Here is an 18,053-nt window from a genome sequence, read left to right on the forward strand (position 1 = left end):
TGGTCCCCTCTAACGGGCACACCCTCACTCTGGCCCGTAGACAGCGAGCTTGGGCCTGGCGCACCTGGGACTCTCGCAGTACGCCGACTGGCCGGCGGGCACCTACAGCGGCGGCAACAAGCGGAAGCTGGCAACGGCCCTGGCGCTGGTGGGGGACCCGGCGGTGGTCTTTCTGGTGCGTGGCTGTGGGTGGGTGGGGCCGGGGCGGGGCCAGTCTTGCTCCCTCTCACTCCTGCTCCCTCCCAGGATGAGCCGACCACTGGCATGGACCCCAGCGCCCGTCGCTTCCTGTGGAACAGCCTCCTGGCCGTGGTGCGGGAGGGCCGCTCCGTGGTGCTCACCTCGCACAGGTGAGGCCCGGGCCGGGCCCCAGGGCTGTGGGTCAGGGCGGTCCAGGATCGGGGCGGGGGTCGGAGGGGGAGGAGCAGACCCCATGGAGAGGCTGTCAGCACGCAGACACACGGAATGGGGTATCCCTGACCATGGGGGAGGGTGCAGGCCCGAGAGACACGGGGTGATGGTAGCTGACCCCAGCAGCCGAGCGGTCTGGGCCTGGCGGGAAGTGTTCAGAGTAGACGGTGGCCCAGGCAGGAGGATGGGCGGTCCGTGCCTGGTGGGAGCTCACGGCTCTCGGTCCCCAACAGCATGGAGGAGTGTGAGGCGCTCTGCACGCGCCTGGCCATCATGGTGAACGGGCGGTTCCGCTGCCTGGGGAGCGTGCAGCACCTCAAGAGCAGGTGAGCAGGCGAGGCCTCGGCGGCCATGCTGGGACGGGAGTAGGCTGGTGGCTCTGACAGGAGAGGGGTGAGGATCAGGGGCTGCCCACAAGATGTTGAGGAGGTGGAGCGGGTCCTGGAGGCGTGGAGTCGGAGGAGGGCCAGGTGAGTGGGCGGGGTCTTCAGAGAGACTGGGTCCGAGGAGGGATGAACACTAGGGAAAGGATGAGCAGGGGGCGGAGTCACGGGTCAAGAGCGGCCAGGTGTCGATGGCTGGGCTCTCGGGGCTGGAAGGGAGCCGGAGGGTGATGTGGGTGGGTTGGGCCGTGGGCGTATCCGGTAGCCCTGGCCCCGCCCACCCAGGTTCGGTGCCGGCCACACGCTGACCCTGCGCGTGCCCGCGGCGAGGTCCGAGTCTGCGGCAGCCTTCGTGGCAGCGGCGTTCCCAGGGGCCGAGCTGCGGGAGGCGCACGGCGGCCGCCTGCGCTTCCAGCTGCCACCGGGAGAGGCCTGCAGCCTGGCACGCGTCTTTGGAGAGCTGGCGGCGCGCGGGGCGGAGCACGGCGTGGAGGACTTCTCAGTGAGCCAGACCACGCTGGAGGAGGTGCCCACGGCGCCGGGCGGGGGCAGGCGGCATGAGTGGGGCTGGGGGCCGGGCCGCAGGCTGACCTCCCCTGCTGTCTCCTTCGCCGCCTACCTGCTAGGTATTCCTGTACTTCTCTGAGGATCAGGGCAAGGACGACGACCAGCGGGAGGCCAGAGCTGGGGCAGACCCTGGGCCAGGCGCCCGGAGCGCCAAACTCGTCACCGGGTTCCCGGATGACCCCAGTATGCGGGAGACGGTGCTGTGAGCCTTCTGTGCGGATCTGGCCTGAGGCCCTGGAAGTGACCGGTGGGCAGAGTGCCGGGAGCTGACCGACTCCCAGGCTCCCAGAGGGGCCGCCGCCCTGCAGGAAATAAAGGCTCCTGTGAAAGCCTGTGTCCGTAGGTCTGTACCAAGCTGTACGCTTGTCGAGATGGCTCTGTGCACACATCTGGGTCCAGCTTGAGTGTGTGCATGTGTGGCTCTGCAGACGCATGCAACTCGTGGCACGCGGGTGAGAACCAGCTAAAGCCCACTGGACCCCCGCTGTGAAGGCCGCTGGCGGGCCTCAGGGGGCGGGGGTCTCACATGCAAGTGTGGGTTTCTCAAGAGTCTGGACGTTGGTCCCAGGGCCTCAGTGTCATGTGAGTCTGGCATCTGAGAGCGGTTCTGAGTGCCTGGCCATGAGGTAGGCAGGAGGTCAGGGCTTGGGGATGTCCAGGGTGGCTTGGAGGAGGTAGGCAGGGTGGCCGGAACCTCAGGCCTCCCCACCAGGCCAGGACCCCTCCTGCCTGCGAGCCCTCACTTTTTGGTGCTAGCTCCCAGAGCAATGAGTGATGGGCGGAAAACCCTCAAGGGACTTCTAGGCTGGGTTTGTGGGTGGACCTGGGCCTCGGGAGGCCGGATGGGCATGAAGGTCTGTGGCCCACATGCCCTGTGCCCAAGAGATCTGCCATTGCCACCTGCGGTCAGTGAAGGCCGTGTTGGCTAAAGATATTGGGGACTGAGGAGTGGGACTCTGGGAGGAGAGGGGAGAGGGCTCAGATCGGGGTGGGGGGCTCCAAGAGATCGGGAATCGTGAAGGGAGGGGCCCGGGAGGGGAGAGAAAGCCGGCAGCTTGAGGAGGCGCAGGGGGCCTCGGGTGTTGTCGGCCCCACAGCCCAGCAGGGTGGGGGTGGGGAGCGGAGCTGAGCAGGTGCTGGGCTGAGCGGGTGACCCGCCATGCCCCAGGGTCTGCGGTGGCGGTGGGAGAGGGGAGAGGGGTGCCCACGAGAGGGGAGGGAGTCCTGCGTCGGGTCAGGGGGTGAAGCGCGGAGTCATCAGGTTAATGTATGGCTAATGTACGGTGCTTCGTGAAGTCCGAGCCTGGGGGCTTTCGGTGTTCCCGCGTCCCTGCGCGTCACGGCACCTGCGTGCCCGTGTATTCCTGGTTGCGTCTGGGCGTGTCTGAGTGAGGGTCAGCACCTGTGTCATCAGCCACCGTGTGCTTCCCCAGTGCTGGCGGGTGCGCCCAGGGAACCGTGCAGGGGCCCCGAAAGTGAAAGCCGGAGGCGGGGCCGAGGCGGGGCCGGGGCGGGGCCTGGGACCCCACCGTCAAGCCCACTCTGCGGAGGGGCAGGCTGAGGCCCCGGGAGGTGGTGGGGTGGGTCTGCGTCACCACCTCCGGAGGCCTTTTCCTGTGGGGGGAGGGCCCGCCAATGAGGGCTGGGCCTGTCACATGGGCCTGACAGCTGGGGAGGGGGTGGCTGCCGACAATGTGGTCCCGAGGTGGTCAGCTCCAGGAGCTGCAGCGCTGAGTCGCTCTCGGCCTGCCTGACCTAGCCCACCGGCCTGGGCTGCTGGGCCGGCCGCACCATGTTCTCCAGGAAGAAGCGGGAACTCATGAAAACCCCTTCCATCTCGAAAAAGAACCGGGCGGGAAGCCCCAGCCCGCAGCCCTCCGGGGTGAGCGAGCCTCTTCGGGGAGGTGGAGCGGGCGGGAACCTCGGAGCGACAGGGGCGCGCTCTCTGCTCTGGCAGCAAGGCAGGGGCCTGGCGGCAACATGCTGGGCCGGCGGTGGGGGGCTCGGGCCAGCTACAGCCCCCACCAGGCGGGCCGCCAGGGGCCCGGCAGTGCTGACGGGGACCCTGGCGTTCAGCTCACGGTAGGAGCCCTCTGTGACGGCCACCGGTCCCCCCCAGTTCCATCCAGGGCCAGCTGTGGGGTCCAGGGACCAGGATGGGGGTGGCATTGGGTCAGGGACTCCATAGGATGGGGGCTCAGGGAATTGGGGAGCTCCAATGCGGTTGGAAGCCAGCGCTATGGCCGGCACACCACTGGGCGGAAGGTTTAGGATGCAGCCGAACCTCTACCGGAACCTCTACCGGGGTCCCTTGGCTTAGCGCCTCCAGAGCCCTGGGGTCTGCATAGTTTGGGGGTATCTGCGGGACTCAGGGGTCTCCGGGACCCTCGGGGTGTAGGAATCGACAGGCGTCTTTACCAGGGAGTAGGTGAGTCTACATCAGCCTGAGGGGGCTTCAGGGCTGGGACTCTCTCCTGGCCCTTCCTGCCCCCAACAGGAAGTGGGGTGCCCGCGCCCCCGCCCCACCCCACCCCACCCCTGGCTGTGGTTTAGGTAGAGACCGTTGTTTGTGAAAGCTCTGGGGAAGAGGATGTTGGGTAACAGGTGTGGGAGGGGCATGGCTCTAAATCTCAGCCCTCTGATCTCTGGCCTTTGACCCCTGTGGGGTCAGGGTGAAGACCCCCCACCTTGTTCTGGGGAACAAGTAGTAGTGCCTGGACCAGAGCACTTGTGGCTTTACCCCTGCCCCCAGGAGCTGCCCAGGAGAGACGGGGCCGACGCCGTGTACCCGGGCCCCAGCCTGGAGCCACTGAGCTCCAATGCCAAGGCCACAGGCACGCTCAAGAGGCCCACCAGCCTGAGCCGCCATGCCAGCGCTGCTGGCTTCCCGCTGTCCGGGGCCGGTTCCTGGACGCTAGGCCGGGGCCACCGCAGCCCGCTGACAGCAGCCAGCCCCGCCGAGCCACCTGCTGAGGGACCCTGCCCGGACGCCGTGGAGGACATCTCCCAACTCCTGGCCGACGTGGCCCGCTTTGCCGAGGGCCTAGAGAAGCTCAAGGAGTGTGTTCTGCATGACGGTGAGGGCCAGTAGGGTCACCGAGGCTGGGCGGAAGGCAGATCTGGACACAGATATCCTGGTGGGGTCGAGGCAGGGTCGAGGGAGGGACCGGAGGAGGCTCCTCACGGAGGGTATGGCAGGGAGGGCTTCATGGAAGCAGCCACTGCAGTGAAGGCTTTGAGGGATGCGTAGGAGTTGGGGTGAAGGGAACGTCAGGTGCTCAGGCTCAGAAACATGAAGGGGAGTTGCATTTGGGGGAATGAGGTTTGGTGTGTCGCTGGTACGTGGACTGTGTGAAGCTGAAGGCATTGGGGACACTGGACGTCATCCTGAGGGCAGTGGGGAGCCACAGGAGGTGTTGGAGCACAGGCAGGACCAGGTTGCTGGGCCGGGTGGGCTGGAGGCAAGCTGAGGTGTGGCAGGGAGAGGCAGGAGGAGGGACAGGGACAGGATGGCAGGCGATCCGCAGGGGTGAGCGGCCCGTGGGATGGTGGTTCCGGTTCCTCCTCCACGCGACTTGACAGCCCAGCTTCCTGCCGAGTTATTTTCATCTGTTTCCTGTTTGTCCCTGGCAGCCCTTGGTGGGCAGAACAGGCTCAGCACCTCGTGTGCTGCCCACCCCTCCCGGAAACCACAGTGCCAGGGCCGTGCCAGGCGCTGTGACCCGCTGCCCCCAGGCCCCGTTTTACGGGATGGGGAAGAGGAGGCCTGCCGCCAGCCCTGACCCCAGGCTCACCCAGCCGGGAGCGGGCAGAGCCCCTCCGACCTCAGCCTGGGCCTCTGTGCCTTCAGGGCACTCACTGGGGATTCTTTGGGGAGCCTGGCTCCTGCTGGGTGGGGGTGGGAGCCAGAGTCCCAGGGGTGGGGCCAGAGCTGTTTCCTGGGGAGACTCTAATCTCTGTTCCTTTCTGGGCACTTCCTTGGAGACCAGGCCTGGGTGGGGCCGATGCAGGGTCTGGACGGGGTACGGGTGCCCTTCTCTGCGCCTGGGGCGCCCAAGTTGGGGGAAGGGCCTGAGCAGAGAGGATGTGTGGGATATGAGCCGTAGGGTTGCCCTGCTCAGCCAGCTGAGCCCCTGGGCCGGCTGACTGGTGTTTAAGCATCAGGTGTCTTATCTGTGACACAGTCAAGGATTTGCCTTGGGCGTTAGAGGCTGTAACCAGACGTTTTCCCCTTGTGGTGACTGTTAAGTGGACAGTGAGACCCACCTACACCTTGGGAACCCCGTGCTGTCAGAACAAGAGGGAGTGGTCACCCATGGTCACGGGGCAGAGCGGGGTCTCCCGGGGCCTCCTCACACGACCGTGCTTTGGTTCTGGGCCTCGATTTCCCCCTCCTGCCCTCGGCCTGCCTCACCCGAATCCCGTCGCCCTGGGTCCCAGACTCCTGTGCGGGCCCTGAGTCCGGGGAGCAGAGGACCCTGGCCTGGGCAAGCAGGATGCCGGGGGCGGGGCTTCCCTCGTTGGGGGCGGGGCCTCAGGGCCGGCCAGAGCCGGTTTGGCCGAGAGACCCCGACCAGCCCGCCGTCCATCCTACGTATTCCTGGTCCCCGCGCTCCCGGACCCCGACTGCCGCGCCATGTGTATCTGTGGGAGGGCGCACCCGGCGCTGGCCCTGGGCCCCGTGTGCCGCTGCGTGGGACCCCGAGGTGAGGGGACAGTGCAGGGTGCGGGGTCCCCCAGCCCCGCGGGAGCACGTGGCCCTTGGGACATCTGAGGCGTCCTGCTGGGGATGCAGCAGCTGCCGCGTGCTCGGCTCGGCTTGGCTGTGCAAGCTGGGAATGTTCAGGCTTTGCTGGAGTCCGCCCTCAGCTTCCCCAGTGGGGGTGCCGTAGGGTCCCAGGTGGCCCGAGGCCATGGAGGTGAGAGGAGGGGCGTGGGAAAGGACGGTCTGGGAGAGTCCTGGCCTATCCGGAGCCAGCTCCCTGCATTCTTGAAGCCCCTTCCCACCTCCTTGGGTTGGCCACAGAGCCAGGACCCCCAGGTTCTGAAGCGTGTGCCGGGGGTGGGGGGGGAGGGCAGTGCCTGGTGGAACCTCTGGTTATTCAGAAGGGGTCCCCAGCGCTGAAAAGGGACAAGGCACCTATTTTCAGGTCCCACTTACCTTTGAGAACAGTGTCTACACGGGCCTCAAAGCTGTCCTGGCCGGCCGCCAGGCACCCCTGGGTTTAGCACCTGGCTGATCCCTACTTGCAATATGGTTTTGCTTCTGCTCCACGACGTGTTTTCCGTGCACGGATCTGCTCGCTCGCATTGCTTTTAAGAATGTTCTGGAGGGCACGTTAAAGCTGCAGCTCGGAGTCAGAGCTGACTGCCACCCTCCTCTGCCCTGCCACCTCCTGTGGCTCCCCAGGGTCCTCAAGGTAAAGCCAGGCAGGGTCTTTCTGCCTGCCATTCTCATGCCTTCAAACACAGCGCAGGTGGAAAAGCCGCATGAACCAAGAGAAGGGGCTTCCCCTGTGCCTCAGTTTCTTTATCTGCGAAATGGGGGTGTGAGGTGCCTGCCTCCTGAGCTGGCTGTTGGGAGGCAGTGAGATGAGAGGGTGCCATGGCCCAGGGCCCAGGAAGGTAGGGAGGGAGCTGGACAGAGTCTTGAGTGAGGGGCGGGGGCAGGGGAAGGGCCAGCTGGGTTGCATGGAGGAGGCGGCACCAGGACTGAACTTGAAGGACAAGCAGAAGTCTGCTTTCTGGAGGGACGAGGAGAGTGTTCTGAGCAGAAGGGACAGCCTAAGCCAAGGACTGACCTTTGCCGCCCTGGCCAGCAACCCACAGGAGGACACTGTCCCACTTGAGGTGCCACAGCGAGCCTTGGGCAGCCTCCCCACCTGGGACAGGAGCTTTGAGGGACAGGTGGGCGGGCTCTCCTTGGGGCCGCCTCCTCCCGCCCTGCTCACATCCACCCTGGCCCCGGCCACAGAGCTCCTGGAGGCCCGCCGGCCCCTGGCCCACGAGTGCCTGGGTGAGGCCCTGCGAGTGATGCGCCAGGTCATCGGCAAGTACCCGCTGCTGAACACCGTGGAGACGCTCACGGCTGCCGGCACCCTCATTGCCAAGGTCAAAGGTCAGCCGGCCAAGACAGGGCCACGGGGAGGGGGGGCAGGGGGGACGCTGTGCCCTGGAGGGCTTCCTGGAAGAGGGGATGGGTGCCTGCAGTGGGTCTTGAAGGGTGCGTAGGAGCCTGATGGGCGGGGCACGCTTGCTCCTGCGCTCTGTCTCCCCGGGCTACGGGCCTCCTTTGGTTGGTCGCCCGGGTGGCCACCTCCCAGAGCGGGCTGACCCCCCCTTGCCGTCGTCTCTGCTCCCCAGCCTTCCACTACGAGTGCAACAATGAGGCGGACAAGCAGGAGTTTGAGAAGGCCCTGGAGACCATCGCCGTCTCCTTCAGCAGCACGTGAGCACAGCGGCCTCTGGGGCGGGGGACGGGCTGGCCTGTGCCTCTGGATGCCGATGCTGATGCTGACCCCACCCCCTTGCAGTGTTTCTGAGTTTCTCATGGGTGAAGTGGACAGCAGCACCCTCCTGTCGGTGCCTCCTGGGGACCCGAGCCAGGTGAGTAGAGGTGGCCCACTCTGGAGTGGTAAAGGTCTGCTGCAGGGCGGGCGTCAGACGGGGGCCCAGCCCCAGGCCCCACTCACCTGAGTCTTCCCCTGCACAGTCCATGGAGAACCTGTACGGACAGGGGGGCGAGGGCACGCCCCCCAGCGCTGAGGACTGTGACCCGGGTGAGTCCCAGCTGCACTGGGCCAGGGGTGGAGGGCGGGGCCTCGGGGGGCGGCTGGGGGCGGGGCCCTGGCTGAGCGGCCGCCCCGCCCCCAGGCTGCCTGATGCCCGAGGAGGTGGACAAGCTGCTGCAGCGCTGTGAGGGAGGCGTGGACGCGGCCCTGAACTACGCTAAGAACATGGCCAAGTACATGAAGGACCTCATTGGCTACCTGGAGAAGCGCACGACTCTGGGTGAGGGCCCTGGGTGAGGACCGGCCCTCCCCTCGCCTCCCCCTCCCCTCGCCTCCCCCTCTCCGCTCCCCGCTCACTCCCTTTCCCCTCTGCCCCGTCCCGCCCCTCAGAGATGGACTTCGCCAAAGGCCTGCAGAAGATCGTCCACAACTGCAGACAGAGCGTCATGCAGGAGGTGCGGCCACGGGGCGCCAGGCAGGGGCCCCTCCGAAAAGGGCTGGAGGAAAGGGGCTCCCCATCTGTGCCGTGGTGCCCAAGGGAACTGGGGAGGGCCCGGGCGTTGTGCCACCTCCGTGACCGCCGCCCCGCCCCCACAGCCCCACATGCCCCTCCTGTCCATCTACTCGCTGGCCCTGGAGCAGGACCTGGAGTTTGGCCACGGCATGGTGCAGGCGGTGGGCACGCTGCAGACCCAGACCTTCATGCAGGTGGGCTGCACCCGGAAGGGCAGGCGGGGCCGGGGGGTGCCGGGGTCCCCCACTCACGGCTCGTCTCGCTCTAGCCCCTAAACTTGCGGCGGCTGGAGCACGAGAAGCGCAGGAAGGAGATCAAGGAGCTGTGGCACCGCGCTCAGAGGAAACTGGTACCGGCGGGGGCGGGGGCGGCGGGGGCGGCGGCGGGCGCGGCGCACGCGCAGTCCCAGGCGCGAGTCCGTGCCCTGGTTTCGGTGTTTTGTGGACACCTGGCGCTGTGGCCTGTTGCGGGTGTGGGGCTGGCTGTGCTGTCACAGGTTGGAGCTGGTCTTGCCTCAAAGATGCTCCAGCCCCATCAGCCCCAGCTGCGCAGGGGAGGCCCCAGGCCCCAGCCCCCCAGAAGCCACTGTTGTGGCTTCAGACGTCATGGGAAAGGTTGTTGTGGGAAAGGGTGTCTCCGTAGCTGGGAGGAGCACGTCTGAGTTGGAGGGAGACTGAGGCTCTCAGGCCAGTGCTGTCCTGTGGCCTCTCCCAGCACATACTGGCAAATCCACGTTCCCCCCACCCCCTCGTGTGCATTCGAGGACAGCATGCTGAACACTCTGTTCCCCTCCTGGCCTCTCCCACTCACCCCACATCAGAGGCTCAGCCCACCTCAGTCATGTGAGCAGCTCCTCCCTCGTCCTCGGCTCCTTACCGGTGCTCCGCTGTGGGGGCCTGGGGCCCAGGTCATTTCAAACACCGCTGCTGAGACAGGCCTGTGCCTCGGCTCCTGACCGTGTGACTGAGCGTCCGTTTCAGGCGTGTGTCCGGAGGGGCTGGCTGGGTCAGAGTGAGCGTGTCCCAGCCCGAGCTGCACGTCCCTCTGGCTGTACCCTTTGCTCCCTCTGGGTTGGCCTGTGGCCCGTTTCTTGTTCATCTGGGAGTGCTCCTTCCATGTTCGAGAACTCAGTCCCGTGATGGTGTGCCTGAGACCCCTCCACCCCCCCACCCCCCGCCCTCCAGGGTATTGTTTGGACTTTTGAATTGACCTGGGGCTTGCTTGGCCAGGTGGAAAACCATGATTGTCTGCGGTGTCTTTTTTGTTATGGTTTCTGGATTTCGTGTCACACGTAGAAAGGCCTTCCCCACACGGTGGTTATTTGGAACCTCCCCTCCCTTCTCCTCGTACCTGTACGAGTTCTTTTTTTCATGTTTAGGCCTCTGATGGTGTGGGCTGTGAGGTGTGGCCCCGGAAGGCTCGTAGGTTTTGACTAAGCGCGCTACCTGCCAACCCAGAGGGTGCGTGGCTTCCTGCTTGGGCGACCACACTGTCCCCGTCTGTAACGGGAAGTGAGAGACGGAGCAGGCGGTGCCGGCCCCCTGGTGGGGGCGGGGGTGTAGGTGTTGGGGGTGATGTCGCTGGTGCTTTGTTCAGATCTTGATTGTGCCTCAGCTTCCCGGGCTGTCGCATGGGCACAGCGGAGGCGGCTTCCTCCTGAGGTCCCACCATGTGTGTCACCTTTTTCGACTGTCAGTTGCTAAGTAGGGGCCTGTTTGCCTGACTGTGCCACGAGACCTCAGCACAAGAGACGCGGGTGCTGGAGGTGCCCGACCCGGTGTCTGGCCGCTGCGGTGGGGAGGGAGGCGGAAGCCTGGGGACGCTGCGCCTTGGGGGAGGACAGCTTAGAACTGGTCTCCTCGCCCCATGCCCGTAGCAAGAGGCAGAGTCCAACCTTCGCAAGGCCAAGCAGGGTTACGGGCAGCGCATTGAGGACCACGACAAGGCCCGCCACCTGGTGGCCAAGGCGGAGGAGGATCAGGCGGGCACTGGGCCTGGGGCCGGGGGCACCGCCTCCAAGGCCCTGGACAAGCGGCGGCGCCTGGTGGAGGAGGCCAAGAACAAGGTGAGGGCAGGGCCCGGTGGTGACAGTCGTGGGCCCACCGTACCGACTTCCCGCCTCGGGCCTTTGTCCAGGGTGTGCGTCCTGCCGGCCGGGTGTCTGTGTGGGGCCAGAGCCCCAGGCCGAGGTCTCACTGGGCGCCCCCTGTGTCCCACTCCAGGCGGAAGAAGCCATGGCCACGTACCGCACGTGCGTGGCGGACGCCAAGACGCAGAAGCAGGAGCTGGAAGACACCAAGGTGACGGTGCTCCGGCAGATCCAGGAGGTCATCCGGCAGAGCGACCAGACCATCAAGTCGGTGGGTGCCGGTCGCGCCTCGGCTCCAGCCGTGGGGAGGCAGGGCCGCCGCTGGCCCAGGCTCCTGACCGGACCCCCTCCCCCTGCCGCCCACAGGCCACCATCTCCTACTACCAGATGATGCACATGCAGACGGCGCCTCTGCCCGTGCACTTCCAGATGCTGTGTGAGAGCAGCAAGCTGTACGACCCGGGCCAGCAGTACGCGTCCCACGTGCGCCAGCTGCAGCGCGACGACGAGCCCGACGTGGACTACGACTTCGAGCCCCACGTCTCCGCCAGCACCTGGTACGGTCACCTGCATGTGCCCGGGGGGGCTGGCTTCCCGCCGGACGTGGGGCCTGCTGTGATCCCCCGCCATGGCGCCCGCCCCCCGTCATGCTCCCCTCTGGCTGTTGGTCCCACCAGGTCCCCGGTCATGCGTGACCGGAAGGGCAGCTTCAACGTCCCGGATGTGGGAGCAGAGGCCGCCGGCAGCGCCCCGGAGGAAGGCGGGCCCAGTGACGGGGCCCTTGCCAAGGAGCGCAGGGGTGAGTGCCCGGCGGGGGCGAGTGCCGAGTGGGGCAGCGCGGTGTCCCCGCAGCCTTCACTGGAGACGCCCTTTCTGCAGGTGGGCGTGGCCACCAGGTGCACAAGTCCTGGCCCATCTCCATCTCCGACTCTGAGGGTGGCCTGAACCCCAGCCCTGGCTCAGGTGAAGGACTTACCTGCCGGCCGGGGGGCGGAGCTCACCATGTCCCCTGTTGATGGAGAGTGCCAGTGGGGGCTCTTGGGAGCAACTGGCCTACCAGAGGCCCGCTCGCTCCTGGCTCAGGGTGTCCGATGCCCCTGTTTCCTGCTCAGGAGACTTTAAGAAGTTCGAGCGCATGTCCAGTGGTACCATGTCATCCAGCGAGGAGCTGGCAGACCAGGAGGGCGGCGTGGGGACTTCAGCCTTTGAGCAGGGTGAGGAGGCCCCTGATCTGGGTGGTGGGGTGAGGGGCCTTTGGGCTCGGCTGTGGGCCTGGTCCTGACTTGCCTCTGTGACAATGACCACCTGTCTGCGCCCCCAGCTGACCTCAATGGCACGGCCCCCGAGCTCCCAGTGGCTGTGCCCAGTGGGCCCTTCCGCCACACGGGGCTGTCCAAGGCCGCTCGCACGCACCGGCTCCGTAAGCTGCGCTCACCGGCCAAGTGCCGGGAATGCAACAGCTACGTCTACTTCCAGGGCGCAGAGTGTGAGGAGGTGAGCGGGCCCAGGGACGCGGGGCCGAGGAGCCGGGCACCGCGTGCAGAGCTGGGGCGGGGGGCTCGGCAGCCACGGTCCCTTCGTGTTTTCGAGAGCTGCCCTGCAGGCAGGGTCCTGAGAGCTTCGGAGATTGGGGGGCAGCCAGGGCTGCCCGCTCACTGCCAACCTCCCCTCCCCGGCCCCCGCAGTGCTGCCTGGCCTGCCACAAGAAGTGTCTGGAGACCCTGGCCATCCAGTGCGGCCACAAGAAACTTCAGGGCCGCCTGCAGCTCTTCGGCCAGGACTTCAGCCAGGCGGCCCGCGGCACCCCGGACGGCGTGCCCTTCATCCTCAAGAAATGCATCTGTGAGATCGAGCGGCGGGCACTGCGCACCAAGGTGACCTCGGGGTGGAGGCTGGGGCCAGTCCTGGGGGGCGCGGGAAGGAGGGTATGGTAGAGGCTGACTGCGGGTGCCCCCCGCGCACCCTGCAGGGCATCTACCGCGTAAATGGGGTGAAGACGCGCGTGGAGAAGCTGTGCCAGGCTTTCGAGAACGGCAAGGAGCTGGTGGAGCTGTCGCAGGCCTCGCCTCACGACATCAGCAACGTCCTCAAACTCTACTTGCGCCAGGTGAGCCCGAGGGGGCGGGGCTGATGGGGGGCGGGGCACCGGCCTGGGCCTGCGTGATTTGGGGCTGGGGGCGGGACCAGTGCCCGCAGGCCCGCTGATCCCCGACCTGCTGCCAGCTCCCGGAGCCGCTCGTGTCCTTCCGCCTCTACCACGAGCTCGTGGGGCTGGCCAAGGACAGTCTGAAGGCGGAGGCCGAGGCCAAGGCGGCGGCCCGGGGCCGTCTCGCAGTGGCCGAGAGCGAGGCCGCGTGTGCGGCCTTGGCCATGGTGGGCCCGCTGCGGGAGCTTCTGCGTGACCTGCCGCCTGAGAACCGGGCTTCCCTGCAGTACCTGCTGCGGCACCTGCGCAGGTGAGGGCGGGAGGCCGGGCGCCAGGGGGGCGGGGGCGGGGCCGGGGCGGGGGCGGGGCCCAGGGGCGGCTCTCACTGTCCCTCACCCGCCCCGCCCCCCAGGATTGTGGAGGTGGAGCAGGACAACAAGATGACCCCGGGGAACCTGGGCATCGTCTTTGGGCCCACGCTGCTGCGGCCTCGACCCACCGAGGCCACCGTGTCCCTGTCATCGCTGGTGGACTACCCCCACCAGGCCCGTGTCGTGGAGACCCTCATCACCCACTATGGCTTGGTCTTTGAGGAGGAGCCCGAGGAGGTGGCCGGAGCCCAGGTGAGGCAGCTGTGGGCCCCAGGGCTGTCCCTTCCACAGGCCGAAGGGATCAGGAGCATTGGCCAGGGAGTGGGGGGCACGGACGCGGGGGACTGGGAGGTGTCTGGTTTCCCCTGGGGGCTCAGGGGCCCTCTGAGAGGTCTTCTGAGCAAGAACTAACGAAGTGGGGCCCAAATCTGGAGGTACCCCAACTCGGTGCAGAGGCTGTGGCCGGCTTCCCGCCCAAGCCGCCCACAGCTTACCTCGCACTGGCTCAGCACCTCTCGGCTTGGCCCGCCCCGCCCCGTGACCCGGCCACTGGGCTTGGAAGTCGAGCCAGTGGCTTTCTGCAGGTGGTTCGTGTCCCTGTGCCATCTCCCCGTGGCTCAGGCGCGGGCAGCAGGTCCCTGGAGGCAGGACCAGAGTTCCCGGTCTGGGACTCTGCAGCCTCAGGACTCTGCCCCTGCCCCCCCACCGGATGAGACGGGCCCGTCGTGACATAGGATCGGGGTCTTTGTCCTCGATGGGTGGTGACAACTGTTGGGGTCGTTTACCGTGGCTAATTTACAAGACAGAAAATGGAGCTCGGACAGGCCAGGTTCTAGGTCCCCCCTGACCTCTCTGCCACCCCGCAGGATGGGACGGCCACCCAGCGGGCCGAGGTGCTGCTCCAGGTGCCGTACTCAGCGACCAGTGAAGGAGCTGCCTTCCCTCTGCAGGAGGAAGCTGAGGACGGGGGGCCAGGTGATGGCGCAGCCTGGGGGGTGGGGGCGGGGGGTCCTCTCCTCTGTCACTCTCTCTTCCTTTTTCCTCTCTTCCTCTCCTCTGTGTCCCCATTTCCCCGTGTTCCCACATCTCTCACTGTCTGTCCCCACGTCTCCCACACAGACACAGCGGACCCCCGCGTCGCCTCCAATGACTCTGACTCAGAGCTGGAAGAGGGCTCGGCTCTGCAGTCCCCAGCAGGCGGGGACGCCCGGCACCGGCTCAGCCTCCTGGAGCACCAGGGTAGCGAGGCCAGCGTAGAGGAAGTCGAGGACAGTGGCGACGAGGAGCAGCTGGGGGCCTCGGCGGGGGAGGACGGTGCGTGGGAGGGGCTGTCTCAGTACAACAGCAACCACAGCAACAATGTGGCCGCGGGCCGGCGGCCAGCCCTGCGGCCCCGCGGTGGGCAGGTCCCTGGCTGGGACCGGCGGCCAGAGTTTGTCTAGCTGGGGCTGTGGGCGGCCTGTGCCCAGCCAAGTGCCACCAGTGCTGGCTCCTGTCCCTGGGCCTAGCTACATCATGCCAGATGTCTGCGCAGAGCACCTGGCTGCCACGTCCACTTGGGGGGCCGCCTCTGGCCGCCTTTGCCACCAGCATCCCAGAGCATGGGCACGGCTGGCGACCAGGCTCACAGGAGCTGCCATGGGGCCGTGTGGACAGGGGACCCCCTAAGTGCCCCCTGCCCATGGAAGGCCCCTTGGACAGCCGGCTGGGCGGCAGGGCCAGGTTTGGACACCTGTGGGCTAGGTGCACGGTGGGGTCCCCTTGGCAGGTGCCTCTATTCTGCTTAAAATAAAGCTGTTCCTCTGAGCTCGTCTGTGCTGGTGCAGCAGCCTGGGGACACAGAGGGGGACGCGGGGGAATTCCATCCTAGACGGCGCACTGGGGCGCGTGGGGTGGGCGGCGGGCAACGCAGATGCCCAGTAACCACTCCACAAAAGCTCAGCACCGTCCAGCAGAACCTTCCAGAGGACAGAGCCGCGTCTGGCTGCTGCCTGGGCCGCAGCGACCAGCGTGCCAGAGGACCAAACTTACGTGTCAGAGTTTGCTCAGAGGGAAGAGCCTCAGGAGACCAGGGGACCCTGGGACAGCCCCGTGGGCCAGGTGAGGGCCCCCCAGCTCAGGACTCCACGGTAGGCCCAATGGAGGAAATCCCGGAGACGGAAGCCCCGACTCTAGGTTGGTGAGAACTGGGTGGAACCCACACCCGGCGACGACAGAGGCCTCCCCTCCCACTACCGCGGGGCCAGGCACCACGGCTGCCCCAGCCTCAGACAAGGGGCAGCCGTGACAAGCGGTCAGGGTGCTCTGTGACAGCTGGCCTCGCCCTGCAGAAGCTTTCTAAGAAAGCCGGAAAAGGAGCCACCTGCCAGCTGACTGCAGCCTGGCACGGGACGGGCTGCCACGCGGCCGCCCGCCACTCTTGCCCTGCAGAGCCGCGCACTGCGCACCGCGATGCCACGGTCGCCGTCTGGCCCTTTGCTCAGAAGCCCGAAGCTGGAGCAGGCTTCCTGGAGGCCTGGAGACGGCACAGGAAACCTGAACAGCCCGGAGTTTGGGGAGACAGCAGCTCCCCCAACCCGCCAGTCACACAGCAGAGCCCTGGAAAGCACCCCGGGGTGGGGCGGGGTGGATGCAGCCCCTCTCGTCAGAGTCCCCTTCACAGGACGGCCAGGCCCCCAGTCCCCGGGAGGGTGTCTGGGCCATGGCCCACCCGGAGCCCGCCTCGGGGACTTGGCTGTGCTTGGTGGCATAGGCTGAATCCGGTGCCCAAGGACAAAGGGGAGCCAAGTGCTGCTGGCATGAGGGCGCGGGGCCACAGCAAACGCCCCGACGGCTGACAGCGGCGGCCACGCCCTCTGCTGCCGGACACAGCCACAGGGACACAGCAGGTACCAGCTTCGGACCATGAACCCAGCACAGCCAGGGGCTTTCCCGGTGCCCGTGCGTGAGTCCACGCAGAGCGCACGCTCAGAAACAGCCAGACGGTTCGCGTGTGTGCTCAAACACGCCAATGGTCACCGTTTTAGCCATGCTGAGTGCACAGCTCAGTGGCCTTAAGCACACTCACATGCCGTGCAGCTGTCCCCACCGTCCGCCTCCAGAGCTTTCTCATCGTCCCACACTGACATTCTGTCCCCATTACACGCTCACTCCCCTCTCCAGCCCCTGGCTCCATTATCCACTCTCTGAGTCTGACGCCTCTGAGGACCTTCCGGGGGTGGGGTCCCTCGGCCTTTTGTGTCTTACTGGGGCCAAGGTGGCTTTGGAAAACAAATGTATACTTGGGGGAGAGGAGGAGACATGTTTTGCCACTAAACGCGCTGTAAGACGCTACATTTTAAACCCCGAATGGACCAACAGAAGAGGAGAGAGCCCTGACAGCCCCATCAGTCAGCGCCGCTGTCAACGCGACACCCCTGGGTCACATGGTACCCAGAGGCAGATCCCAGGATTTGAGGCCCTTGTGCAAGCACCACACCTAAAAACGGTATTTAAGAAATACGAAAAAATGGGGATAACTTCTGCAAATTGTGTACCCGATAAGGGACCTGTATAAAACATAAAGAACTCTTACAACTCGGTTATAAAAAGACAAACAACCCAATTCAACAAAGGGCAAAGGACATGAATGTACATTTCTCCAAAGATAACACGCAGGCGGCAGTGAGCACCCACAAGCACGTGAAAGACGCTGACAACAGCCACAGGGAAATGACTCATAACCACAGGGACAGGCCACCTCACTCGCCCACGGGGGCTGGGCGGCACTAAGGTCTTGCAGTGTGGAGGAACTGGGGTCTGTGCAGGGCTCATGGGAATGCAAAACAGGACAGCCACTTCGTAAAACAATCTGGCTGTTTCCTCAAAGGGGTAACCAGTTTACGCCAACTGTAACTGAAAAATAAAAAATTATTAATAAAACGAGGGCGACCTGCTTCTGCACGACCCAGCAATTACTTCGCAGGCGCACAGCCAGGGGCTGACACACGTCCACGCAAAACCTGCACACGATGCTCACAGCGGCGCACGCGCAATGGCCGGGTGTCCAGCAGCTGGTGGTGGACACCACGCCGCGCCTGTCCACACGGGGGAGTGTCACTCAGCTATGAAAAGCAGAGAAGCGCTCACACCACGATGTGGACTGTGAACACACGACACTCAGTGAGAGACGCCGGACACACAAGGCCCCACAAGGCCCCACAGTGTGCGATTCCATTCATGTGACCCGTCCAGAACAGGCACGTCCATGGGGACAGGAAGTGGGTCAGTGGTCAGGGGCTGGGGAGGGGGTTGGGGGTGACGGTGGATGGGGACGGGGCTTCTTTACTTTTTCCATTTTAAAACATTTTATGAACTTCTGCAATTCTGCAATAAATTCGCCGAGGGTGCGCACATGGGAATACCCCTGGCCAATAAAGCAAGCCGGGCACCCGAGTCCTCCCAGCAAGGGGGCGGCGTCAGGTCAGGCTAACGGTTTCCCAGCTGCCTACAGAAGTGAGAGCTAACAGATCCAGCCGTGGCCATGAAACACAAGGCCACCATAAACCAACGGATTCCAGACATAAACATTTAAAAACATAAGAGCAAAATAAATGAAGAGTGTTGACTAAAACACTCAAGCAAAATGAAGAGAACAACAAAATGAAGAAAACACTAGCGTTTGGGTAACAGATTCTAAATGAGATCTCAATTTGGATTGAAATTTAGGCGAGCAACACAATCAAGTGAACAGAGAAATACCCTGACACGCGTCGCAACCGCTTAATTCCACAATCTGGAGAAAAAATGGCAAGGACTATACCCAAGTGAAGGCCGTGACCGCGACCACTCATGCCCGTGTC

At 65.3% G+C, this 18,053-nt stretch overlaps 2 protein-coding genes across 5 annotated transcripts in view; both read left to right on the forward strand.

The window, feature by feature from the left end:
- ABCA7 (ATP binding cassette subfamily A member 7) overlaps positions 1 to 1,690 on the forward strand; it is a 16,763-nt gene extending 15,073 nt beyond the window's left edge. Inside the window, 5 exon segments of the mRNA XM_039838997.1 lie at positions 41 to 175; positions 247 to 350; positions 645 to 737; positions 1,080 to 1,320; positions 1,421 to 1,690. Coding sequence (XP_039694931.1) covers positions 41 to 175; positions 247 to 350; positions 645 to 737; positions 1,080 to 1,320; positions 1,421 to 1,567 — 720 coding nt within the window. The 3' untranslated portion in view covers positions 1,568 to 1,690.
- A 1,243-nt stretch (positions 1,691 to 2,933) lies between these two features.
- On the forward strand, positions 2,934 to 15,018 carry ARHGAP45 (Rho GTPase activating protein 45). 4 transcript variants are annotated; one of them, XM_039839054.1, is made up of 24 exons: positions 2,936 to 3,243; positions 4,114 to 4,438; positions 7,336 to 7,479; positions 7,725 to 7,809; positions 7,895 to 7,967; positions 8,074 to 8,140; positions 8,235 to 8,372; positions 8,483 to 8,547; positions 8,690 to 8,800; positions 8,875 to 8,955; positions 10,483 to 10,671; positions 10,829 to 10,966; positions 11,062 to 11,252; positions 11,373 to 11,494; positions 11,575 to 11,658; positions 11,808 to 11,909; positions 12,017 to 12,189; positions 12,381 to 12,569; positions 12,665 to 12,802; positions 12,919 to 13,151; positions 13,254 to 13,464; positions 14,079 to 14,187; positions 14,332 to 14,670; positions 14,710 to 15,018. In XM_039839054.1, the coding sequence occupies exons 1-23, from the start codon at positions 3,154 to 3,156 to the stop codon at positions 14,652 to 14,654; spliced, it is 3,381 nt and encodes a 1,126-aa protein (XP_039694988.1). In that variant the 5' UTR covers positions 2,936 to 3,153; the 3' UTR covers positions 14,655 to 14,670; positions 14,710 to 15,018. The 4 variants fall into 4 exon arrangements, with proteins under 4 accessions (XP_039694990.1, XP_039694988.1, XP_039694987.1 ...); XM_039839056.1 differs by having other exon boundaries at positions 2,934 to 3,243; positions 4,033 to 4,438; positions 14,332 to 15,018; XM_039839053.1 differs by having other exon boundaries at positions 14,332 to 15,018.
- Positions 15,019 to 18,053: the final 3,035 nt, after the last annotated feature.

This window comes from Pteropus medius, unplaced genomic scaffold (assembly GCF_902729225.1).
Source record: "Pteropus medius unplaced genomic scaffold, Ma_sr-lr_union100, whole genome shotgun sequence".
NCBI classification, from domain to species: domain Eukaryota; kingdom Metazoa; phylum Chordata; class Mammalia; order Chiroptera; family Pteropodidae; genus Pteropus; species Pteropus medius.

What these genes read in the sequence shown, in the direction of transcription:
- ARHGAP45 (XM_039839056.1), top strand. Translation starts at nt 3,154, where the DNA reads ATGTTCTCCAGGAAGAAGCGGGAACTCATGAAAACCCCTTCCATCTCG. An exon ending in AGGGCGCAGAGTGTGAGGAG is followed by an intron (nt 12,190 to 12,380) that starts GTGAGCGGGCCC and finishes CGGCCCCCGCAG; the next exon opens with TGCTGCCTGGCCTGCCACAA. An exon ending in AGCTGAGGACGGGGGGCCAG is followed by an intron (nt 14,188 to 14,331) that starts GTGATGGCGCAG and finishes TCTCCCACACAG; the next exon opens with ACACAGCGGACCCCCGCGTC.